The sequence below is a fragment of the Balaenoptera borealis genome (assembly GCF_965194805.1).
Source record: "Balaenoptera borealis genome assembly, chromosome: 2".
NCBI classification, from domain to species: Eukaryota; Metazoa; Chordata; class Mammalia; order Artiodactyla; family Balaenopteridae; genus Balaenoptera; species Balaenoptera borealis.
Window position 1 is genome coordinate 78,137,279 of NC_138867.1, and position 25,922 is coordinate 78,163,200.

Genomic DNA, 25,922 nt, shown 5'->3' on the forward strand with positions numbered 1-25,922 from the left:
AATAGAATTAGAAATGATAAAGGAGAAGTAACAACTGACACTACAGAAATACAAAGGATCATGAGAGATTACTACAAGCAACTCTATGCCAATAAAATGGACAACCTGGAAGAAATGGACAAATTCTTAGAAAAGCACAACCTTCGAGACTGAACCAGGAAGAAATAGAAAATATAAACACACCAATCACAAGCACTGAAATTGAGACGGTGATTAAAAATCTTCCAACAAGCAAAAACCCAGCACCAGATGGCTTCACAGGTGAAATCTATCAAACACCTTTAGCGAAGAGCTAACACCTATCCTTCTCAAACTCTTCCAAAATATAGCAGAGGGAGGAACACTCCCAAACTCATTCTACGAGGCCACCATCACCCTGATACCAAAACCAGACAAAGATGTCACGAAGAAAGAAAACTACAGGCCAATATCACTGATGAACATAAATGCAAAAATCCTCAACAAAATACTAGCAAACAGAATCCAACAGCACGTTAAAAGGATCATGCACCATGATCAAGGGGGGTTTAATCCCAGGAATGCAAGGATTCTTCAGTATACACAAATCAATCAACGTGATAAACCATATTAACAAATTGAAGGAGAAAAACTATATGATCATCTCAATAGATGCAGAAAAAGCTTTCAACAAAATTCAACACCCATTTATGATTAAAAACCCTCCAGAAAGTAGGCACAGAGGTAACTTACCTCAACATAATAAAGGCCATATATGACAAACCCACAGCCAACATCATTCTCAATGGTAAAAAACTGAAACCATTTCCTCTAAGATCAGGAATAAGACAAGGTTGTCCACTCTCACCACCATTATTCAACATAGTTTTGGAAGTTTTAGCCACAGCAATCAGAGAAGAAAAAGAAATAAAAGGAATCCAAATCAGAAAAGAAGAAGTAAAGCTGTCACTGTTTGCAGATGACATGATACTATACATAGTGAATCCTTAAAGACTCTACCAGAAAACTACTAGAGCTAATCAATGAATTTGGTAGAGTAGCAGGATACAAAATTAATGCCCAGAAATCTCTTTCATTCCTATACACTAATGATGAAAAATCTGAAAGAGAAATTAAGGAAACACTCCCATTTACCACTGCAACAAAAAGAATAAAATACCTAGGAATAAACCTACCTAAGGAGACAAAAGACCTGTAGGCAGAAAACTATAAGACACTGATGAAAGAAATTAAAGATGATACCAACAGATGGAGAGACATACCATGTTCTTGGATTGGAAGGATCAACATTGTGAAAATGACTATACCACCCAAAGCAATCTACAGATTCAATGCAATCCTTATGAAACTACCAATTGCATTTTTCACAGAACGAGAACAAAAAAGTTTCACAATTTGTATGGAAACACGAAAGACCCCGAATAGCCAAAGCAATCTTGAGAAAGAAAAACGGAGCTGGAGGAATCAGGTTCCCTGACTTCAGACTCTACTACAAAGCTACAGTAATCAAGACAGTATGGTTCTGGCACAAAAACAGAAATATAGATCAATGGAACAGGATAGAAAGCCCAGAGATAAACCCACACACATATGGTCACCTTATGTTTGATAAAGGAGGCAAGAATATACAATGGAGAAAAGACAGTCTCTTCAATAAGTAGTGCTGGGAAAACAGGACAGCTACATGTAAAAGAATGAAATTGGAATACTTTCTAACACCATACACAAAAATAAAATGGATTAAAGACCTAAATGTAAGGCCAGACACTATCAAACTGAGAGGAAAACAGGCAGAACACTCTGTGACATAAATCACAGCAAGATCCTTTTTGACCCACCTCCTAGAGAAATGGAAATAAAAACAAAAATAAACAAATAGGACCAAATGAAACTTAAAAGCTTTTGCACAGCAAAGGAAACCATAAACAAGATGAAAAGACAACCCTCAGAATGGGAGAAAATATTTTCAAATGAAGCAACTGACAAAGGATTAATCTCCAAAATTTACAAGCAGCTCATGCAGCTCAATATCAAAAAAACAAACAACCCAATCCAAAAATGGGCAGAACACCTAAATAGACATTTCTCCAAAGAAGATATACAGATTTCCAACAAACACATGAAAGAGTGCTCAACATCACTAATCATTAGAGAAATGCAAATCAAAACTACAATGAAGTATCACCTCACACCAGTCAGAATGGTCATCATCAAAAAATCTACAAACAATAAATGCTGGAGAGGGTGTGGAGAAAAGGGAACCCTCTTGCACTGTTGGTGGGAATGTAAATTGATACAGCCACTATGGAGAACAGTATGGAGGTTCCTTAAAAAACTAAAAATAGAACTACCATACAACCGAGCAATCCCACTACTGGGCACATACCCTGAGAAAACCATAATTCAAAGAATCATGTACCACAATGTTCATTGCAGCACTATTTACAATAGCCAGGACATGGAAGCAACCTAAATGTCCATCGACAGATGAATGGATAAAGAAGTTGTGGTACATATATACAATGGAATATTACTCAGCCATAAAAAGGAACAAAATTTGGTCATTTGTAGAGACGTGGATGGATCTGCAGGCTGTCATACAGAGTGAAGTAAGTCAGAAAGAGAAAAACAAATATCGCATATTAACACATATACGTGGAACCTAGAAAAATGGTACAGATGAACCAGTTTGCAGGGCAGAAATAGAGACACAGATGTAGAGAACAAACGTATGGACACCAAGGGGGTAAAGCGGTGGGGGCGTGGGGATGATGGTGTGATGAATTGGGCGATTGGGATAGACATGTACACACTGATGTGTATAAAATTGATGACTAATAAGAACCTGCTGTATAAAAAAATAAATAAAATTCAAAAATTGAAAAAAAAAAAAAGAGAATACAGAAGACCCTGATGACAGTTTTACTCCTGTTACTTTAATCTTAGAACTCAAATTTAATTAGAAGGTAACTATTCTCTTCTAAACTGTTCTAGGACCAAGGGATTCTATTATAATCTGCATTATTTCTACTGTTACCACACAACCTTGACATAAACACATACAGCTCTCTTGCCCACCACTTAGATCTAATAATATATTGTTTTTCAGTGGCAGGATGTGTGTAAAGTACAATTTAGTAAGTATAAAGTCAGATACCAAGAGTTTCTGCTGCTATCTGGCCATCAAGTAGATTGGAAATGATGATATTTGCCAGGGTCATTTCCTTTTTCTGCAACAGGCATCTTTGTTAAATTAGCAGAGTGTACAACAATTTTGTATTGTCCACTTTGCTTATCTCAAAATTCAACAATAAATTCCTTTACTGTGTAAAATGGTTTAAACTGATACTCAAAAGCTGTCCTAGGAGTCTTCTTGTCTACCTGTGCTCTTGTTTACTCTAAAACTTTTTGGCTCAAATTGCTTTCGTAGGCAATTATATTTGGCATATGACCAAATGCAAATGTTTTTTAGTGAGGCTGATGCCAGATAAGTTTTTTTTGTTTTGTTTTGTTTTAAAGTAGAGGGAAGGATTATTTATTTATTTATTTATTTATTTATTTATTTTTGGCTGTGTTGGGTCTTCGTTTTGTGTGAGGACTTTCTCTAGTTGCGGCAAGCGGGGGCCACTCTTCATCGCGGTGCGCGGGCCTTTCACTATTGCGGCCTCTCTTGTTGCGGAGCACAGGCTCCAGACGCGCAGGCTCAGTAGTTGTGGCTCACGGGCCTAGTTGCTCCGTGGCATGTGGGATCTTCCCAGACCAGGGCTCGAACCCGTGTTCCCTGCATTGGCAGGCAGATTCTCAACGACTGTGCCACCAGGGAAGCCCCCAGATAAGTTTTTTATTATATTTAGAAAAAAAGTAACTGGAAATAAAAGTAAGGCATTCAAAATAAATGAGAGGTTTAGAAATCCCTATAATTCTTTAATGGTAGTATTTGGACTCACCATCCAAGCCAGTTTTAATCCAACCAAGATACTGGGAAGCAGAGCACACAGATTTGCCCATCAAAGCACTGAGGGTGCTGGAGCCCAGGGCTTCTTGATCCTGCTTGCAAGATTGTCCTGTGTAATAGCTGCGGGCATAAAGAACTCATCCAAAAACACGGGCAAAGCCCAAGCCAGAAACTACATGCAGGTGGTAAACACCTCCAACAGCTAAAAAAGTAAGAAGGGAGGATACACTTCCAACTAGAGGACTAGTTTATTATGAAGGGATATCACCCAGGAATGGCTGGATGGAAGAAATGCACAGGGTAAGGCATGTGTAAGGGGTGTGGAGCTTCCATGCGCTCTCAGGGCACAGCACTCCCCCAGCACCTGCACGTGTTCACCAATGCAGAAGCTCCAAAAATGGATTTCTTGTCTTTTTCCAAACTTCAAGACCTTCTCAGCTCCCCCAGCTGTCTAGAGCAATCACTATGATCTTCACACCAGCCATTTATCACTGTTCTCTCAAAATTTGCCAAATATGGGAAAACCCATAGAAACGAGATGAAGTAAGATAAACAGGTCCACCTCTCTGCCAAACATTTCTTAAAATAATTAGGCATGCCCTTGAAGAATTTGTAATATTATCAAGTGAGGAAAAGGGAAAGGTCAGTACAAAATGGGCTGAGAAATTTTCATAATTTCCAAATTTGGAGATGCTTTTCAAAGAAAGAAAAATACGTAAAAGGGTATCTGTCATTATGGAAAAAAACGGAAAAAAGGATAAGAAGGACTTCATGTAATGTGGACCCAGAAGTACAAGAAGCTAGTACATTTCATCAATTACTTTGTTATTATACTATGATAAGCAAGTTTGAATACAAAGTAATGAGATTGAGGTAGCAAGTTACATATGACAGCCATCCTGATTTCCTTGTGGTCACCAAATACAGCTAATGTTGCTATAAATTATGAAAATGAATTAATTATTCAAGGAATAGCTAGAAAGCATCTACTTGAAAGAGCTCATAGCTTATTGAGGAAGACGGAAACAGACATATATATATAATAAAATGTATTCAGTGTATTAACAGATCTATACTGATACTTAAACTGGTGGTATATCCCAAAGAGAGCAAGGTAGAACTTTAAGAAAACACTGAAAATAGTATTTTACTTGAGGGAAAAAATATGCAGTGAAAGCTTTTCCTCTAAAAAGGATTGAAATGTAATACAGCATTAGCCTGCAGTGGTGTTTTTCTCATTTCATTTTATAAGTAAAATATTAAAGGTTAACTGAAGCTGATCTTTGACCTCTCACTTTATAATACTATGAAGAAAACCATTGTTTAAGACATATTTCTTAGAATAACAAAAGCCAAAGAGACAAATATGTTGGGTTGGATTCCTATTTTTGCTTTTTTAGAGTAAAATTCCCTTTATTATTATTAGTATGTATGCATTTCTTCAGGCTGTATGTTTAGAGACTTGGAAATCATGTCAACTATGATGAAGAAAGAATTTTCTAAACTAACAAATTCTTCTGTACACCATGTTTTATTTCAGTATTGGCAGGTTTCAATGTGTTTTGCTATAAAGACACATATGTAACTATTGAAAATATAAAAATAGGCTTTAAAGTAAGAAAAAAATTCATATAATTCAAGCAATCATTCAAAATTACCTTGTCTTTGTGCAGAGATGTCATGTAAGCTTCAGAATACTCTTTTCTTCACCACATTATCAGATTAACCTGCATCTGCCTCACTTACACACTTCCTTCACTGAAACTTGAACTCCTGGGAGATTTATGAACTCCTAGGAGATTATCAAGATTCTCTACCTTGCAGGTAGTTGTATGAAACAATGCATTTTGCGGTCACAATATGCTTTATGAAAAGTAATATTATCTCAGATCACTTTGCAGACTATGAATATGTTCTTTGTTCCTTTTAAGTATCTTATATCAAATGAGATTCCTCTTTCTCAACTCCCGTAACTTTTATGCACAATGTTCCTAACATCTGGAGAAAATTTCTGGATATCAAATTCAGATAGCCTGACCATCAACTGGTCAAAACTGCCACCTACTGGTCAGTCTTCAGATCTATTTTTCAGTTCACCCAAGCATTGCCTTACCATGATAAGATCCCTTGCTTCAAAACAGTAAAGATCAATTAGAATACCAGACTTACAACAAAGCTCATCCTGCCTAGGGTGATCCAAAAATACCAAATTGCACAAACCTGCCAATAAAGTCATCCCTTTTCCCAGCGTCTTTGTCCCATGCAGTAATATCAATGATTCCGCCTCTTTCTTCATAGAGATGAAAATCAAATTGTTCCCTCCACTGAGGATTCAAAGTTTTTGGCATAATCTGGAAAACCAAAAAGTCATTACTGTCTCCTCAATATCAGCCTTAAAAAATTTAACTTGAGACATAAATCAAACTTTATGTACTATCTAGAAAAGCATGTGAGCTTCTAGAAATGACGGAAATAAGTCATTAGGTCTCAGCATCTTTACTACATATTGTATGAGAGAACCCAAAAGAATGTGTCCTGAAAACCAACAGGCACCCTCGCATTATTTTGAGTAACAGATAACAGATATGAATTACATAGAAAAGGCAAAGAGTCTGTAAGTGAAATAGCTCACTCAGATACTAGCATTTATTTTACATAACCAGTTAATACACAAAGATATAACTCGTAGTCTGTCATCTTATAATAAAGAAAGATGAGGATTCCCAGAGTTTTTTTCCCTCGCTTCCCACACACATAAGAACTGCGAGCTGAATAATGAAGAAAACAGACAATGAAGTTCTGTGGGAGCAAGAAGAAAAAAAAGTAATTTTGGGGTGGTCAGGCAAACTTTTACCTTAAAATTATAGCACTGATGTATCATCCCAATTTTATACATGGAGAAACTGAGACCTGAGGTTTAAGTGACCCACCTACAGTCATTAGGATTTAGTAGCTAGACTCTAACTCAAGTCTTTTATTAGAGCTTCAGATCTCTTTCCCCAAAGCACTATGCCAAAAATGTTTGTGAATTAATATGAATATGTGTGTGTATAATCTCCACGTCGCATATATAAGAAAGATATCTGACATGCAATTTTGTAACTTCAAGTATTCAGATAAGACACCTGGTGGAAACAATGAATCAAGTGACTCATACTGATGTGTTTTAAAATTTCATTCACCATTGAGTTAGACCACATTCATATTTGTTTCCCTACTCTTTCTTTTTAGCAGGAGGGCATGTAGCGGCCTTTTCTCTTTTTAATGTATGAGAGGCAGATCTTCAGATGTAAAGACTTTGAAAGCAATGAAGTATGTTATGTGCAAAGGTAACGCAAATGAATCACAATTTTTAAAGTTCATAATCTGAAATTAATCAGCAATAGATCATGGAAAGAAAGAGCAAAGAGAGACACATGTCCATAGCTGGGTTTCATATTTCATACCTAAAGAGCAGAACTATAAAAATAAGTAATGTTTTAAGCCTACCAGAACATGGAAATAATGTTAATTGATAAAAGACAAGATAGAAGTGGTCACAGGTACCTATTTTTGGAATCAGTAGTTTCTTTAAAATGCTATTATTAAGCCCATGGCAGAAAAAAAAGACGACACTGGATGGATGGTATGACAATTCAAATGTCTCATAATTGGGTTCAGATGAACTCCTTCAGTATTTTGGGGAGTGGTCTGTCTTACTTATTTGGCCAAAAAAGAACTTAAGCTTTCAGTTTTCTTTTTTTAGGATTGTCTTCCCTATATGATTTCCTATAGGTCAGAAGTGATGCCTTCCCCTTTGATGTGGGCACTTAAGAAGGTAACCAATCAGCCTGCTAAGAAATCACCTCTGTGATATTTCTAATACAAGATGGGTGTAATCAGTTGTCCCAAGCTGTCAATGGATACCAGCTATAGAAGCTGACCATGAAAGAGGCTGTATTTGGATACAACACAGATAAATGTAACTATCACTATATAACCATGACTACTATGACCTTTACTAATTATTATAATTTTTGTTAATAATATGATAGTGATATGAATATTTAATATAATATGTTATTACTAATAATACAAGTGTTATTACATAATATATTTACTACTGCTGCTACTCTTCCTCTTCCTTCCGCTACTACCGTTTATTGAGTATTTATTATGGGCAAAGCAATATTCTAAGCCCTTTACATGCATGACATATAGTATTCAATCTTCTCAGTAACTTTATTAGGTAGGCATTATTTTAATTCTCATTCTCACAGACGGGGAAATGGGGGTATGGAGAGGCAAAGTAACTTGTGCCATGGCACACTGCTGTAGTGGCAGCAGGACCTTGGCCCTCTGTTTTCTAAATAAATTTTTAAAACCTTGCAATCTGCACTGGTGCAAGTCAGTTTGAAAAAAGGGTTCAGAGTAATGCACAAATATTTTTCATACATGTCAAATAGTGCTATTTGTAGTACTTGTACTAGTACTAGATGCAGTAATAATAGTAGCCAACATTCTCTGAGCACGTTATGTGCCCGGCATTGACTTAGGTTTGCTACGGCTTTTTTTTTTTTAAAGAGATAGTTCCTAGTATTATTCCGTGTGATAGGTGAAGAAACTGAGACATAGAGAAATAGTTTACCAAAGGTCACACAGTACATAAAGTAAGAAATGCAATACAATTGTTAGTACTGTTGCCTGACATGATGTTGAAAAGTAGTTCTGTAAAGCATTAAAAAAGTGTCTAGTGTTTTCACGTCTCAGAGCACGGCTATTAACCAACCACTGCCTTCCAAGCACTGATGGGAACACAAAAGAGATAGGTCACCTTGCTCTTGTACTTCTGATGCCCAAGCCGGAACTTCACATAGGGGTCACTCAACCCATTTGAATCCATCGCCTTGAGGTCTCGCCCCTCAATCAATGTGATGCTGACTATTCCTCTCCAAAGATGTGGTTTTCTGTGCACGTCTGACAGACGTAAACTTTGGGTCTGAAACTTGTGGCAAAGGAAAACAGAATTAGCTTACTGTGTTTTAAACCAAAGTACCACATTTGGCATTACCCTTTCCTCTGTTGTTATAGTTTTTCAAAAATAAAAAATAGGCAGTTACAATTTTAAAAAATAAAAACAATTAATAGATTATTAGTTATTATACAATTATTGATAAATATGAAATTATCTCATAAATTTAAGGTTGTTGTGTAAAAGAGGTGTGTGCTCAAAATAAAGTCTACTTTTTCAACTCTTAAAATTACATGTAGATATTTTAAGATTACAGAATATTTGCATATGTGTCAAATATGCCTGTCTAAATATGTATAAATAAATATAAATGTAAAAGGCCTCATCCACACTGTGATATGTAATTTTTAATTAGTAACAGTTTTTCTGCTGCTTCAAAGTTTTTATTATGAAAAATCATAATAAACACATCTAGCATTTGTCAGTAACAGTTTTTGAAAATCTTTTTTCGTGTTACAAGTGGATTTTACAGGCGGTTTTTAGTTCTAAGATTAGTTTTTTCTATTCAGACAATTAAAAAACTTCTTTATTGCCACAATAAGAGATAACTGAGTTTCAGCTCTCTAAAAAACTACTTAAGGTACCACAGAACAGAGAAAAGTCAATATGCCCTCCCAAGATAGCTTGCTTATGCCTGAAACTTGCATCACAAATTTTAAAAATTACATATGTGATTTATATTGGCAGGTATGTTTCTGGATTTAGTTCTCTAGTATTTGAACATTTTCTTTTAGAACTTTTAATTGCTCAATTCTAAGCCACAGTACTCAAGCCAGTGAACAAACTCAGAATTTTTAAAAATCAGCAAGTCTAAAAATGCCATATAATCTCTTGAACTAAATAGCATATAAAACAAGCCAGAGAAAGTAGCTAAAATGTTAAAGATCTTTTCAATCTGGATTCTGAACCAAGGTGTATTATAAAAATTGCTGTTTGTTTTTTTTTTTTATGTTGTCAAGCACGTTTTCTTCACTTATAGTGATTTCATGAAGAAATTCAATGTTTCTCTCAACCTCAGAGTACTCCACTTCTAAATTATGGATTAGCTCTACTTTTGGCCTAATTCTTTCCACACTAAAGTGATAGTCTATTTTGTATAACTCCCCCTCCCACTTTGAATTCTTACTTTTTCCCCATACCATAATAATGGCATAGCCATTTTTTACCTATCATCAAAAGTCATGCATTTCAGGATGCTTCTCAGGAAAATGAAAACTATATTCTTCAAAAGATAATACTTTTAATATTTGAACACGTCCATGGAAATCCTTCTAAATCACATTGCATTTCCCTGCCTTGGTGATCAGTAAATTTTAAACACCACTTCTTGGTGGCTCTGCCTTATTAATATCAATGCAGGACTTTGCCTACACATGCCTACACATTCCTCACCTCTGTGAGCCCAAGAGCAGTGTCACCTGTGTTCTGAAGAGAAGCCAAGGTTACAGGGAACACCTGTAACTTCCACAGGACTCCATACCCCACTTCAGTGAAGCCCCTCTGCTCCCATCTGTTTTATATCAATACTTTGGGTTTCCACATTGATTTTGTTTGAGCCAAGGATTTCTCAGATTAAAATAATTGTTTAGAATTCATTGCATCAAATAATTTTCAAGTTTTTTTTTTTTTGGTTCTAAGATTTCATGCTACTTACTTTATATAATGCAGCAATCAATTTCAGTGCCTATCTATCTATCTGACAAGTGCTGCTCTTGAGACTACAACAGCAGACTCTAGAGAATCAGGTTCTCAACTATGCGTCTGAAACTTTTGTTAAGGGGTATGAGTGGCAAAGAAGGAAAACAAATTTTTGGCAAGTAAGAAGAAATAATTATCTTAGGGAAGACTAAGGAGTTAAAAACTACCCATTTATATAGAGCTTTAGACTTTGAAAGTGCCTATATATACATTACAGAATTTGGTTTCCACTAAAACCCTATGAAGTAGGAAGGCAAGTCCTGCTATTTCCATTTTACTGATGAGGAATTTGAGGCTCCAAGTGGCTGGGCTAATAGATGATGGATATGGGACCAGAACCCAGTATTTCTGACCTTTATTCCTGAGCTTCTTCCAATATTGGTCTTTAGGGCAGAGACTCTCCCCGAGGTTTCAAAGTAGTCATGATTTAAGTATAATGTTGCTAAAGGGTACTCTTCAGTTAGGTGAGTTGCTTATATTTGAAATGACATTCCGGTCTACATTTTCCTACATAGCTAATACATGACATCACCTTCTACTTCTCTGTCATATGAGCACATATATTCATACTTACAACATTCCAGCTTGCAGATGGATATACTTAATGACATTTCCTACACACTCTAGCAGCACCAGTCATACACTGCACTCATCAAATAACAGTTGGGTACAATCTAGGTTACACAGCAACTTCGGTTAGCAATGCCGAGTTAGGTTCTTGAATGGTCCCATGTCTGAAACGCTTACTTGTTCACTCCTCCTCCCATTTTTCACATGAGAACAAGAATTTTACTTTTAAGATGAGAAGGAATGCTTTCCATGGGATCCTTCGTGCTTTCACAGAAACAGAATGAACCTAATGGAGGCTTTACCTAGTGCCACTAGTTGTTACCAAATGCTTTTCTATAACCTGGAGGAACATTCCCAAAGCGACTTGGGAAGCTAAGAGGTGGGGGGTGGAGGAGGGGAGAATATTTCTTAACAAAAACAGGGCTAGTGATTGTGGAAATTAAGGTGACCTGTATAAAAGGCTAAAAGGAAAACAAAGGTTGGGTTCTAAAAATGTACCAACCAAATATCATTTTTTAAAGTGATGTTTTTTCAATCTATTTTTGTTAAAATGGTACTCTTCTAAAAAGAGACTTCATAATTCAGCTGTGATTTGACCAGCTACATAGTCATGAAACAGAAAAATATTTAGTCTGAGTGTGAAGAATAGGAACTTGAAATAAAATTATAAGGTAAAGGGGGAAGATATAAAACTTAGGCTACCAACAGGAGAAAAGACAAGGGCTTAGCATAAATGTCTCCTTGCATCTTTCTAGCAATTTCTGACTATGTGACTTGGGCACACTGCTCCCTCTCTGGACCTCAGTTTTCTTATCTACAATTTCCAGACAGTACACCAGGCCCCCATGTACTAAGAGCACTGCTCTGAGTGTGTGTGAGGGGGTTGGTCAGGGGGGTGTGTTGGGGGTCTGAATGGAAAAAAAGTATATACCATAAACAAAGAAGATTGAATCCACTTAAGATAGCTATTACTAAACTTACTTTTTAAATCAAAGTTTTGGGGAACTCATTGGGGAACAAGTAGAATTCCACAACTAAAACAAACAAACTTTGAAAAGCACTAGCGTTAATGCTCCCCAACATAGCTTCTGAGTAACTTGCTGTTCTGGTTAAAGTGTCCTTCCTCTGTATAGCAAAGTTCTCCAAGTACGGTCCACAGAGCAGTGGCGTCAGTGTCACCCAAGGAACTTGTTAGAAATTCAGATTCTTTAGCCCCATCCCAGACCAACGGAATCATCAGCTCTGGATGCGGGGCCCACTGCTCTGGTTTAACCAGCCCTCCCTGGAGAGGGCTCTGATGTGCACTCAAGTATGAGACCACCAGCCCCCGCCCCTGCTTTAAAAGTTCTAAGGTGCATGCACACTGGTCTTCTCCTATGTTCTAATAACTAGTATTAATTACTATAATTGTAGACATCATCCACTCTCTGGCATGGATACTATATATGCTAATTAAAGTCCTTCTTTAGTTCTGCTTCCTAATTTACTGATGAGGAAAGCACATTGGTCTGGATATTTGGAACATTTAAAGAGAGAAATAGGAGGCCATTGAAAAATTATGTGGTTTGTTTAATTTATTATTTCCTTTGTTAATGATTTTTCTAATAGGATGTATCTAAACAATTAACTGAATAATTGATAATCGGTCAACCAAAAATTACTTATTGAGCACCTAAAGGGCAAGGAGTGTTAAATACATCCAAGAAATCCCTCAATAAAATTAACATATTACAGTTGGTACTTAGTCATCTAAGGTAATGTTTTCAACTATGTCCTTGTTGAAACAGGAGGGAAAGAAAAAAGAAGGGAAGAATAAAAAGGAAAAGCAACCCAGCTTCGAAGCAAAGAGCCAACTCCACAAAAGGAAGAAGTACTCTTTGAACTTTTAAAGCAGGAATTCCCCAGTTTTAATGGGCAATTTGTTGAAATCGCCAGGCCTGATCCTCCAGGATATGATTCAGTTCTTGTGGGCAGAGATGCACGTGTTTCTCCAACATGTGCCCCATGTGGTTCTCATGCACACTGAAGTTTGAGATCCACTCTCATAAGGAATATTCATCCAAGTTCAGATTTAATAAAGAATATCAAGATACCAGGTAATAATATAAATTTCAAAGTCTCAGGTAATTAGTCAAAGACATGTATCTTTAGTAAGATTTTAGAATTAGTGAGCTGGCATTTTAAACAGAATATTAGTTTATGTACATTATTCCTTGAAAACGAATTCAAGATTTCAATCCCTTTTCATATACATAAAAGACGTTAGGATAGGGAATGGTTTTCAGAAGAGTAAGTCAGCCATGAGAGTTCACAGCTCATGCAAGCTCAGAAAACATAAGCAAACTGGTTGAACTTACTTGTGCATTTTGGTAATGAGCATTCTGAAGCTCTGCTCTGCAGAAGCCCAGGACAGGAAAAGCAGTCCTGCCGCATGTCTGGATGGAAATGCATGATCAGAGCTGTATGGGAAATCTTTGGGCAACTATCAACACCTCATGTCAATCAGAGTTTAGCATCACTCTTTAAAAAATATTTGAAAAAAATATGTATTTGCTTCTCAAGTCACTGTCAGAAACTGTCTCCTAGCACAATGAAGACAAATGCCAATGCCATGATAGTTTCCACCCTCTTCTTTAGTAACATAATGCTGCAGTGGTCAAGAAAATAAAGTACAGAGATTATATGGTGATGGATCCTGTTTGAGTGGTTTCAGGTTTTTATTAGTAGGTGTAGCAGAGAAAAGAAACAGAGCAAGAGAAATCATGGAAAGAATCATTTTCCCATGTCTGTTGCTCCAAAATTTTTGGAGACTGTTTCCAATGTCAAAAAAGTGATAAGGCTCCAGAAGAATAAATGTTGCATGGACAGGCAATAACTATAATCATGTTAACTGCATCCCACATGTGAATCTTTTGTAACTTTTAAAGAGATATTTCTAAAGTAACAGAGAAATTTTGCCCCACACAATACTTATCTTTGTTGCCTTTGCTACTAAAAAAACAACCCTAAGTTCCCTTCACTACTAAGACTAAGAGCAGCAAGAGATGGATAAAAAAGATACAGATGAACAGGAAACAATGCAAGGAAATTATCATGGTGGAGCTAAAAGTCTGTATTAAAACACTTCTAGAGCAGCTAGACAAAGTTTCCAAACAACAGAATTATGAGAGTCATCAGCTTTACTAATATCAACAAGGAGGACTGAATTAGGCCAGTCTGAAAAATGGGTTAGATCACACAAAGAAGTAAACATGTATTGAGCAGCTATTATGTGCTGGAGTTTTCATAATCTAGTGTTTTTCATGACAAGTATTTTTAAGGTACAGAAACTGAGGCACAGAGAAGATAAATACCCTACTTAACACCAAATGGCTAGAGATTGGCAAGTCTGAGATTTGAATCTGGAATTGCTGATAACTAACTGATGATTTTCCCCACTACATCTCAATTTGTGGACAGAGCCTAAGAAGTTCAATCCCAAAAATGCATTTAATTTGTACAGGATTTGTTGAAATACTTTGATTTAGGTTTAGATGAAATATATCCCTGGGTATAGATTATTAAGAAAGGCTAATCAAGGGCTTAAAGGAAGAAAAAGTTTTCGAGTGGTAGTAACTCTAGCATACATTGTTAAGCAAAACATATGAGAGTTAACTGTACTTCATAACAAACTGTAGTCTCATTAAAAAGGTGAAGTTGTAGAATCTTTCATACAAATTAAGAACACTTCTGCGTTCCAGTTCTCGTTAATAAAGTTTACTAATTGCATTTCTTAAAAACTGGATCACTAATGATAAATTCCTATTATTCTAGATCCTGATTAAAACAGAGAACAAAACCAAAAAAGTCTGTTTAGACTTAACGTGTGGCTAAAGGAACACTCAGTCATACCAATCTTCTCCCTGTTGTGTGCAAATAATCCTTGGCTTTTGTTATCTTGGATTTTTTTTTTTTTAACCTGTGTACAACCTAATCCTTCCAAATGAGACCTAGACACTATGAAACTGGAGTGAAAGACATTGCTTGTGTCTTTACAATGGCTGTGTGTGGAGGCAGCCCTTTCCTCTATCTTCAGCACAGAGGTGCACATGCTTTTATTTAATCAAATGATCCACAGACACTACAAAGAAGAGATAATGACAGCCTGGAATGACTGTTTTGTGCTGCAAAGCTTGGAGCGTGGAGCAATTATTAGCTCAATCCCAGGCACAGGCATGTTCTATCTTTCCCTTTTCCTGCTGAGTTTATTCCAGTGAATTGCACCTGGATGATAAGTCCAACAAGTAGATTTGTTCTACAGCCCATCCATCCGCTCAAAGCAGGATTGCCTTTACAGAAAACCCTCCCAGTGCTTTGTCCAGCCTAGTTTGAAGTGTCTCATCTAATAATAAAGCTTCGATCCCTTTTTTTCTTAGAAGATGATTCACTGGCGCTATAATCCTTAGAGAAATTCTCCAGGTTTTTATCTGTAAACTTTCTTTCCTATTTCTACTGCTTCTTGATACAATTTACATTGTCAGGAAGGTATTTATGTTTACTTCAGATGTTCTAACTACCGTCTCTAAACTTAACTGTGGCCAAACAAAAGCTCTTAAGCTTTTACTATATTTGCTCAAAATATATACTAATAGAAAAGCACCATATAACTTGTAACCTTGTTGGTTTGCTGAAGTAATCTATAGGTTTCTACCAATGGTATGGTAAAGAAACAATGAGTCCTGTGTTTCACTTACAGAGCCATTTTTCGAGACTTTAAATAAAAGTTAATTTTTTTTCCTGAGGGTCTTACTTTCATACCTATTGATAGAAATAATACCTGAACTTTTCTTGGGTGTATGTCATATACAGTTGAGTTGTTCAGAATGTAAGCACTTCCGCACAGGATCACATTCTTGTTTTACAAAGGCAATATCTCTTCTCCTTGGTCTGCAGGGTCTTCCTTTAACCATACTTCTGTTTGATCCTACCATAAGGTAGTGCTCTCACATAACTCTGGATTGTTCTGTATTCTATGCACTCCTTTTCACCCATTTCATATTACGATCCATTCTCCATTTTTTTTGTATGAGGTATCTTGGCATAGCCCAGCCTTCTCCATTTAAACAATATTAAAATCTCTCTTTAATTCACTACAATGCTCTCATAAGATGGATTGTTCAATTAGCTCTCAGTCATCAGAATCTAAATGTCTAGTCAATGGAGATAACTGAGAAGAAACTTAAATGTACTAAATATTTGAAAGAACTGCACTGAATTACCATCCTTTAATGGGAAGTTAAAAGTCTTTAATGAAATTCTGACTTAGAGTAATCCAATTGGCTTCACATATTTTTATTACTCTCATGAGAAACATGATAATTGCCATAACGACTGCTTAATGTTTTGTGTCCTAAGATACCATGTTTTGATAAATTATAAATGGCATGCTTTTGGAAAGATTAGAATATCCCTTTATCACTTTTCTTTCCTTTATTCTGCTCTCAAGAAAATTAAGATACAGCAAGTAGCACTGACATTCGCTGAGCAAGTTCTCACCAGGTTTAGTTTCACTCAGTGTAACTCAGCTACTGTCTCCTGGACACATGTATTAATCCTTATAAATAAGCTGTTAAATTTTTCTTTCAAATCACGTTCTGTTTAATTCACGAAGTGCACATTCTTCATGTAAGATTTTATCTGAGCTGTTAGGTTTTCTGCATATCTGAAAATGTTATGGGAAACCTCTTTTCATATACATCTCCTCTAAAAGTTCATCAGAATACAAACATTGCTGGGGCAAAGGTCAATGAGGCTGGTTATCAGAGTGACCTTTGAATGTGAATATGAAAGATCACACTGATCTAAAGCAGACTTGGTCACTGATTTTCTGATTTTGTAAAATGGAACCTAAAATACAGCACCATCACAGCCCTGAAACATATCCACTCATTGATGGCTTAAGGAGCTGCAGAGGAGAGGGTCACATAACGCAATAAGAATTTGAAAGGCTGTCAATGAAGACTAACTAAGGGGCAGCTCTACTTATATATCGCATCTCTATTCATCAACCCCAAAAGGAACTCGAGTGCCTTAAGTCTTAACCAAAACATTTATTTCTATGACATTCAGAAAGAGAAATATTGGTCCTGATCATACCATTTAGCTACTCCAGGGCAATGGCATCACTTCTCTGGGCCTTAGTTTCCTCATTGTTAAAATAAATGACCCCGAAAGGTTCTGCTTTTATGACTCCATTTGTTTGTCACTCAATATATGCTCAGAAGAAAGACAATAGATCACTGTATTTCAGATACAAAAAAAGCTATCTTTTAAATGTGCGTATTTGATATTCTAAAATAAGACAGTTTAAGAGATTGAGAAAGGTTAGTAAAGAATATTTAAGGATGGATACAACCAAATGGGAAGTACTGATAAGTGGAAGACTAATTTGGAAGTAGAAAGTGAAAAGAAGAGGCTGAAAAAATCATTTGAAAGGAAAATCCTTGAACAGTAGTGTTTATGGAGTTGGTCCTGGTGGCAAGTCTTCAAAATGATCATGCTGCATATTTGTTGCATGCAGAACAAACACAACACAGAACACCCCTGAATTCTACTTTGTTGGCATATGAATTCACCGTAATTGTGGGTCTTAAGAAAACAGAGAAAAAATTTTCCCAAAAGCCATTTTCCATTTAAAGTAATGGAACAATTCTAAAGCAGTCACTCTGTGTGTTCACGGATAATGCATGAACATATAAGAGGAAATACTATTTTATCAACAATACAGAATAACATCAGTGATGGCAGCCATCAGTAGACTGAAAGGAAATGAAGAGGCTATAATAATTAAAATGAGCTCACACAAACACAAGACTGCAAAAAAAAAAAAAAAAATGTGTGTGGAGGAGGCAGAAGATAAAGAGATGTGGGTTTACTTGCTCACTGGTCAAGTCGATGCATGACTTAATCTAGTACCTGCCAGTCTGCTTATGAGACGCTGCAACAATCTTAAAATTCTAAAAGGAGAAATGTAGTTTTCAGTCATGAGCAGCTTAAGAGCCAAGAAAAAAAAATGGCAAAGTTCTATGAGTGTAGCATTTTCATTGCAGTATCTATTGCTAGGTAATCATGTGCCAAGTGTGAACATTCAAAGAAAGAGGGAAACTTTTGAAGGCAAAGCAGTGAGTGCATTAGTAATAAGTCACACCTCGCACAATGCAGAATTAAAGCAGAGGAAAAGGATGACAGAGCTCATTTTGTTTAAGTCATGAAAGCGTAAATAACATTAAATTGCAATGGCATTGAAAACAAGTTCTCTGTGGAATTTTCTTTCTTTTTTTTTTTTATTCAAAGCAAAAGCAGAGTTGCTGTTTTCTAATTCATAGGATTTTTTTTTCAAAGAAAAAACACTATCTAGTATGTATATAGTACAAGATCACCGTAATAGAAGTAAATTTTTCCCAGATAGATGGAACAGATTTTACAAGAAGGGAAAAAGAACCTTTATGGACCCTCTAGACAGTGCCATCATATTCCTGAAAGATCTGTGGGCCTCTAATTGTTAAGAATCTGGGATAAATTTGGGCCCACAAGGAACTGACTTCAAAGCAATATGTTAAATATATGAAGTTCTTAGTTTTTACAAATGAAGAATGAGTCACCTAAATTCAGAGTTAATAAAGAAGACAAATGAATACATCTCTCTGAGAACCTATTTTAAAAAGGGAATTTCTTAATTCACATTTAACTCTCAAAATAACTATTCAGAACCAAAAGTCAAGAACATTAATATAAAGGATTTAGACATTACCCTCCAAAAGAAAGACTTCACAGAGAAATAAGATCCAACCACTTCGTTTTCTGAGAGTTCCTAAAAATAAACAAATATTTAGCTAAATTTTGAGGTGTTCTGAGAATACTTGATTGGCTCAGCAAAATTAAGACAAGTAAAAACCCTAAAATTATATATGCTAAAGACACTTTGGATGTTTATAAACTGTAAGTTTTTTTCTTTTGAATAAAGTTTTTTTATTTCAATTAAAGTTTGTCTTATTCATATCTGATACAATGGTAGTAAAGTTTAGAGAGGATTATTTCTGTAATTTTAAAAGAATATACTTACCTCTTTATTAGTTGTTGATTAATATATCTGAGTCTAACATTTTGTTTTAAAAAGTAGAACTGTTTAAACATATTTTAAAATTCTGAAATAAACCAGATAATATCCATTCCTTTTAACAAAAAAATTTAATACCACAGACCTTCAGAGCATTTTCAAAGATAGCAGAAATCTTATTTATAAACATGTACCTAGTCAAATTTGGCTTAATTCCTTACTAAAAACTTCCTAGTTTTATGATATAACATTTAATATATATGATATGAATTACTTAGTTAACTGAAGCTCCCCCAAAATAATTTTAAAAATAAACGAATACTAAGAAAAGGTGGCTATTTAGTTGGAAACAAAGCAATGGATTCATATTGGACATTTTATTACTTAATCCTCAGACTTTTATAAAGTGAAACCAGTTTGCCTTTAGGAAATCAAAAGCACAGTTACTCACTTTTAAAGAGAACATTTAAATTACATGCATCCTTTAAACTTTCATGTTTTGCATCCTGTCTCTGGGTGTTAGTTATGGTAAAATTATGGGAAACTGATGACAGTTATGAGAAAGCATCAGCCTTTGACACTGTGATGTAGAGGAAGCCGTTTTGTAATTTATTTGATTATTCCATGATTTTGTGTTAGCAACTAAGATGGTTGCTAACACAACCATCTAAGATGGTCCAGCACCTCTCATGATACCTAATTATGCATAGTAGGTGCTCAATAAATATTTGATTGACTGTTAGTCACATGGAATTTCATTTGCTTAAGGATATATATTTCTTTCAAAGTGATCCTTCCAAAAATCATATCAGAAAATAATAACGAACCAAAGTACTTTAGCGTGTGCAGCAATTTGAGTAATTTAAGTTTAGCTAGAATTATATCAGAGATCATCTATGCAATCTACCTGTGCTTTTTACATGAAATCTATTTCTTAATGAAACTAATTACATTTTCCTAAGTTACTTGTATACAGTTCGGTCAGGTAGCATACTAATGTCAGGGTCATCAGGAAAAAGTCTTGAGTTTAAGACATGGTTTTACCATCACTACAGAGTTATAATTCATTTACCCTTACAGGTATGGTTCTCATCTGCCACACTTAGCACACTGTTGTATCAGTTTCTGAAAAGAAAATTCTAAAAAAATACACTTACATTTGGACGTGAGGGCACAAATCTTAGATGGAATGATTGCAGTTTTTTTGATGTTATGCTACTGTTTAACTCAAAGAAACCTTATTCTAGTTTTTGGAAAAGATGCAGCTTTTCCTATTCTACTGCCAATTCTCTTCTTACCTTGATTCCCAGTTCTCTTTTAATTAAGCAGCATGCTTAGCAAAATGTGGATAAATTTTAAAGTATCATATGAAAGAAATTATTTCTTGAAGCTCCTTACACAAATAATTTCCCCAGAGTCAATAACACAAGTTATTTAGCTAACATTGAGTTTTTTCTCAATGTTTCTCGATTGCAAAATGTATTAAATCAATGTGAAAGTCTTGGCTCTAGACTTGACAGTTACAACAACTAAGACAACCATTTAGCATTTAAAAATATTGTTACTTCATTTAAAGTTTAGGTGGTCTAAGGTGATCTAATACTGAAATTGCACCAACTCCATACTTTCCATTCTTCCTCAGATGAACACCGAGGGCAATGATCTAATTATGTGATTAGTATGCAAAGAGCAAAATGAGATTGATGAATTGGTGGCGGGGAGGGGAGATTTTAATGATCAAGATTTAGAACTTACATTTCTCTGTTAAAATTTGAGAAACAAAAATACCAGTCACATTTGGATCCACTGAAGTCCCCAGGCTGTGCTTTTCATGCCATGTTTAACTACTTCTGTCATTATTAACTAAAATTTATATTTCATTTTACAACCCACATTGTCATGTAAATTTAGGTCTTTATTTCAAATGAAAGAAGTTAATTTTCCTGTGGACCCTTATGGCATTTATAGCTCTGATAAATATAAAATTCACAGCAAACTAGCCAAGGCCTTCTTTGCACTAGAGTTTCTAATAATAACAATAACAGAAAACAATAATAATGAAACACCTGGAATTACGATAATGAGTTCTAAACAAAAGTGGTGATTTTAATATGGAGGGCAAGAAAAGCAGAATAAACTCTTCAAGAATCCCAGGGAAGACTTGTCCTAAACTATAATTATAGATATTTAGTTACATTTCAGTCTCCATCAAGACAAGAGGTTGGTAAGTGAGGGAAAGTGCCATTTTAAAAGTGCTAAAATTATAAAGTAACAACAAATGGAAACAGAACAAAAGCCAGAGGTATCAAGTTGATGAAGGAAAATAATTGCAGTTATTCTGAATGATGAATTGTTCAACTATTTCTGCTGAGGTTTTGAATTTATTAAGTAGCAAGATCCATTGGTAATATTGTTTTTTTTTTTTTTTTTAATAATCTTTGCTAACACAGTGTTTTGCTTTTTTTTTTCTTTCCTTTTTTTAAATATTTATTTATTTATTTATGGCTGTACTGGGTCTTCGTTTCTGTGCGAGGGCTTTCTCTAGTTGTGGCAAGTGGGGACCACTCTTCATCACAGTGCGCGGGCCTCTCACTACCGCGGCCTCTCTTGTTGCGGAGCAGCACAGGCTCCAGACGCGCAGGCTCAGCAATTGTGGCTCACGGGCCTAGTTGCTCCGCGGCATGTGGGATCTTCCCAGACCAGGGCTCGAACCCGTGTCCCCTGCATTGGCAGGCAGATTCTCAACCACTGCGCCACCAGGGAAGCCCCGGTAATATTGTTTTTAAATCTATTTTTTACCTCAAAAAACCAACACATACTAAGAAAATTTCTCCTCAAAGATCAAAAATCCTACTGTGAATCTAAGAGTTAATGAGATTTTAAATTAAAAAATCTAGAACATGTATTCTTTTTCTCAGAGAAATAAAACTAAAGGACAGTTCATTTTTTCCCATAACAAATGAATATGATGCTATTTTTCACCCTTCTATGTAAAATAAATCGCAGAATCTTCAATGTCTTTGCCATCAGACAAACAAGGATAGCCACTGAACTTTTACTGAAGGTGGTATCTTTTGTTAGCCTTAATATGTACAGGCCTTTAAACCCATTGTGTGTTATTTTAATTCAGCAGTTCTATGACACTCAAGACATTCACAATAGATTGGAAATTGTGAAGCCTGAGATTCCAATGTCAAAGTCAAGCCAGGTAGTAGTATTATTACACAGCCTGTTTTTATAGGTGCGTAATTTCCTTTTATCAATACCTCTTTGGGCATTTAAGAGGTAAAAAATGAATAAATTCTTAAGTAAATAATTTTCATAGACTTTCCTGGTCAGACTGCAATCTAGCTATCAAAGCTGTGGCTCTCGGATGCCTCCGTCAAGTTGACTAAGCCTATCGATGTGTCATTGAAAACAGGGACGTGAAGTAAGTAGAACTGCACACCGAAACACAATTTTCTGGTTCCTCAAATAGATGTTCATATCATTTATACTCATTAAACATAAATATAATCCCCCTGCAACTCCCACTGTCCTTTTAAATATTGTTGAAGGGAGAGAGGCAAGGTCAGCTCCCCAGAGGACCCACCCTGTAGCTGAAGCCTGGCCTTGCTTTGTCTTTTATTTTTTTTTTGGAAATTTTACCTTAAGTGTTTCATATGTGTGTGTATGTTTGTAGATATGTATATATAAATACATGCATATGTATGTGTATATTGCTGTCAACCAGGGCTTGTCAACCAGTCCTTACAAAATTATGATTTAATTTCATTGTAAACATTTAGGGGGCTTTAAAACCAATAAATCTCCTCCCGGTCACACTCAATTTAACATATATATACACATACATATGTGTATATATATGTATATCTAACATATATACATATATGTGTTAAATATATCTGATATACATTGTATGTATATACATATATACCTTTGAATTAAAAGGCCATGTAATCTGTGAACAAACCCTTAGCTCCATCATCCTGGAGTCAAGTTATATTAGTTCCCTTCCCTTTGATCAGCCCAGAAAGGGTCTTGGGAAACCATCAGCTGACTTGGTAGCACACGTTAGCAATGTGAAGGCCAGTCTATGACCCCACAATTAAACATCTTAGAGCTAGCACGCAGGCATTATGGAATCCATCTTCTGCTTGAGATTACATTTTGTCCTTTCACTTTGTGCCAATTCATCCAGATTCTCTCCCCAAAGGACCCACAACATTTTAAAAATTCAACATGAGTGGTCAAATAAATGTAATGCCATTGTTACAGAAATCCCTGTAGTTATGAATTACAATACATAAAAATGTATGATATCTTATACCTATGGGAAAACCCTGTCAAAACAGCAAGAAAAAATCATCTCAATATAAAATTTAATTATGGCTCCATGTATTTTGAGGGGATAATCAAATATTTACTGACATTAAGCTATCTCTATTTTAAATAAACTTACTACAAATTTTAGGAGTGTAATTAATTGAGGTAAAAATACAGTCCTTTATAATGCAAATGCTCATGCTATTAGCCCTTTGTTTACTGCAGCATTGTGGACTCTTAGAAGCCTTAATTATGAGGTTGACTTTATAGCATTTCCAAATAACAGAAATTTGGGAGGACAAAATTAATAGTAAGAATTTTAAAAAGAATTTTATATTTCCTTCAAAAACATGTAAGCAACTAATTTTTTCAAATACATAGGCATAATCATTTGAAATGAGACATCAAAGAAAAGCCATTTTGGTCATTCACAGTTGAGAAAGTCAATGACCAATAAAGTTTTCATTTTTTGCAATTTTTTAAAGATCATCATCTATGTATTATCAGGATATGAGGTCTTTGTAGGAAGGACATGATAATTGTTAAATAATGACTTTTTTCCCCACTATGTCTGACTGTGTGAGACACTTAAAAATGTGTTAATCTGTTTCTCTACCGTTCCTTAAATTAAAGCACTTAGAGGTTTTCACTGATGCATTTTTAATGTGTCATCCAAGGTGTCAGGTTTAACTACGCCCTGCAGACTTACAGTGTTGAGAGTGTGCTCTAGTTTAAATTAACAATATCCTTGCCAAAAGTCTTATTATAAATTGCCTCATTCAACCAGTGAATAAAGTGTTTTATAGTTCATTAAAATTATGCTAAGTGATTAAAATAAAATCTTTATAAAAAAGATACATTACTAAAAAAATAAGCCATCAAGTAACAGAAGATATGCTAATGAGACGTCATCACATAGTCATATTATATTATTCAAAGGATGAACTCTCTTTAAAACAGTTTTCAACTGTTATTGTTGAGAACAGAAATTGCAATGTGTATGTCTTTATATTATTACAATGGTTACTTCTCATAGAATTAAAGTGATTTATTGAAAGCACATAAATTTATTATCATACCCACTGATAAACACATTCTTCTATGTTAAAACACACACAGTGTAGTATAAAATCCTTTCTGCTTGCCATCTGATAGAGGCAATTATTGCATTATTTATTTTCCATTTTTTGTTTGACCCCCCCCACAGAATTTATTCACAAAATTCATATACACCTTCTCTTCTAAGCTCATGAAACTTTCTTGTTGAATAATTTAGCCTTATAATAAATTATCAATGATAAGCTTCTTCTAAAGAATAAAATATTACAATAACTCAAAGCATCACCATTTCTCTGCCAAAATGCATTTTGTCACCTAAGTATAATACTTTGACCAGGATAATTATCCAGTTGCTCAAGTTTATGGAGACATCAATCCCTTTCTTCTTAAAATAACATTTTTCTACAACAGCTGAGTGTGGGCAGAATTAGAAATGTGCACAATGGAAAGTGTGCTTGTGGAAAACCAGAATGAATGTTTTAAAGGATGCTACTATCCCCAGAAGAGGAAACGCTACGGAATTCATAATTATTTACTGGCCAACATACCATTTAAATATATCAAGTACTTTATACATTCTTCCTTTTCAGGGGTAAGTTAAGTGTATTTTTTTCCTACTCATTATTAGGTGGTGACACATTTACTCCAAATAATATCTAAGTCTGTCCTGAACAGCAATTACTCCTCAAGTCGTCTCTTCACCTCTCTTGTTTTCATTAGTAAATACAACCCCACATTATGTGATTGCCACAGATTAGATTTCCATAGCAGAAAAAATCTGCTATGGGCAAGACAATGAAAATGAAAAGCAGATATTTAAGTATTGGGAAATTCCATGAGCTGATGAACTTGTATACAGGGGAGATGTGCATATTAAAAGCTAACAATGTCAATTTAGCACTTCCCCGCTCCATGGTTATATCACTTCTGAAAAAAACAAGAAAGCAAAGAAAAACTCCATACTGGAGAGAATATCTAACAACACTACCTGACTCTATTGAAGTCTTTGCCACAAAGTGTATAATTCTCAGATCTCACCTTCACCATGGGTGCTCACAGACAGGCAGCATACAGAAGCCCTGCTATAAAAAAGCAGACCTCATTCCCAGAAACCAAGATTCCAAAAAAGAAAATGACCTATTTATATGAAAACTTCACCTTTGACTTTGAGCATAGTTCTATCAAATGTAAAATACTTGTATTTAAGTGTCATGCAAATAAATTATATC

At 35.3% G+C, this 25,922-nt stretch overlaps 1 protein-coding gene across 19 annotated transcripts in view; it reads right to left on the bottom strand.

Moving 5' to 3' along the window:
• Positions 1-25,922, bottom strand: part of MCTP1 (multiple C2 and transmembrane domain containing 1) — a gene marked incomplete at its 3' end in the record, with an annotated part of 559,050 nt that overhangs the window by 208,218 nt on the left and 324,910 nt on the right. For 10 of the 19 annotated variants that reach the window (XR_014239262.1, XM_082375750.1, XM_082375749.1 and 7 more), the window contains 4 exons: positions 19,003-19,062; positions 13,571-13,648; positions 8,748-8,918; positions 6,155-6,285 (listed from right to left, as the gene is read on the bottom strand). Coding sequence is in view for 18 of the 19 variants with exons in the window: in XM_082375750.1 (XP_082231876.1) it covers positions 6,155-6,285; positions 8,748-8,918; positions 13,571-13,648; positions 19,003-19,062 (440 nt within the window). The remainder of the gene's footprint in view (positions 1-6,154; positions 6,286-8,747; positions 8,919-13,570; positions 13,649-19,002; positions 19,063-25,922) is intronic. The other 9 variants (XM_082375756.1, XM_082375755.1, XM_082375754.1 and 6 more) reach the window with 2 other exon arrangements.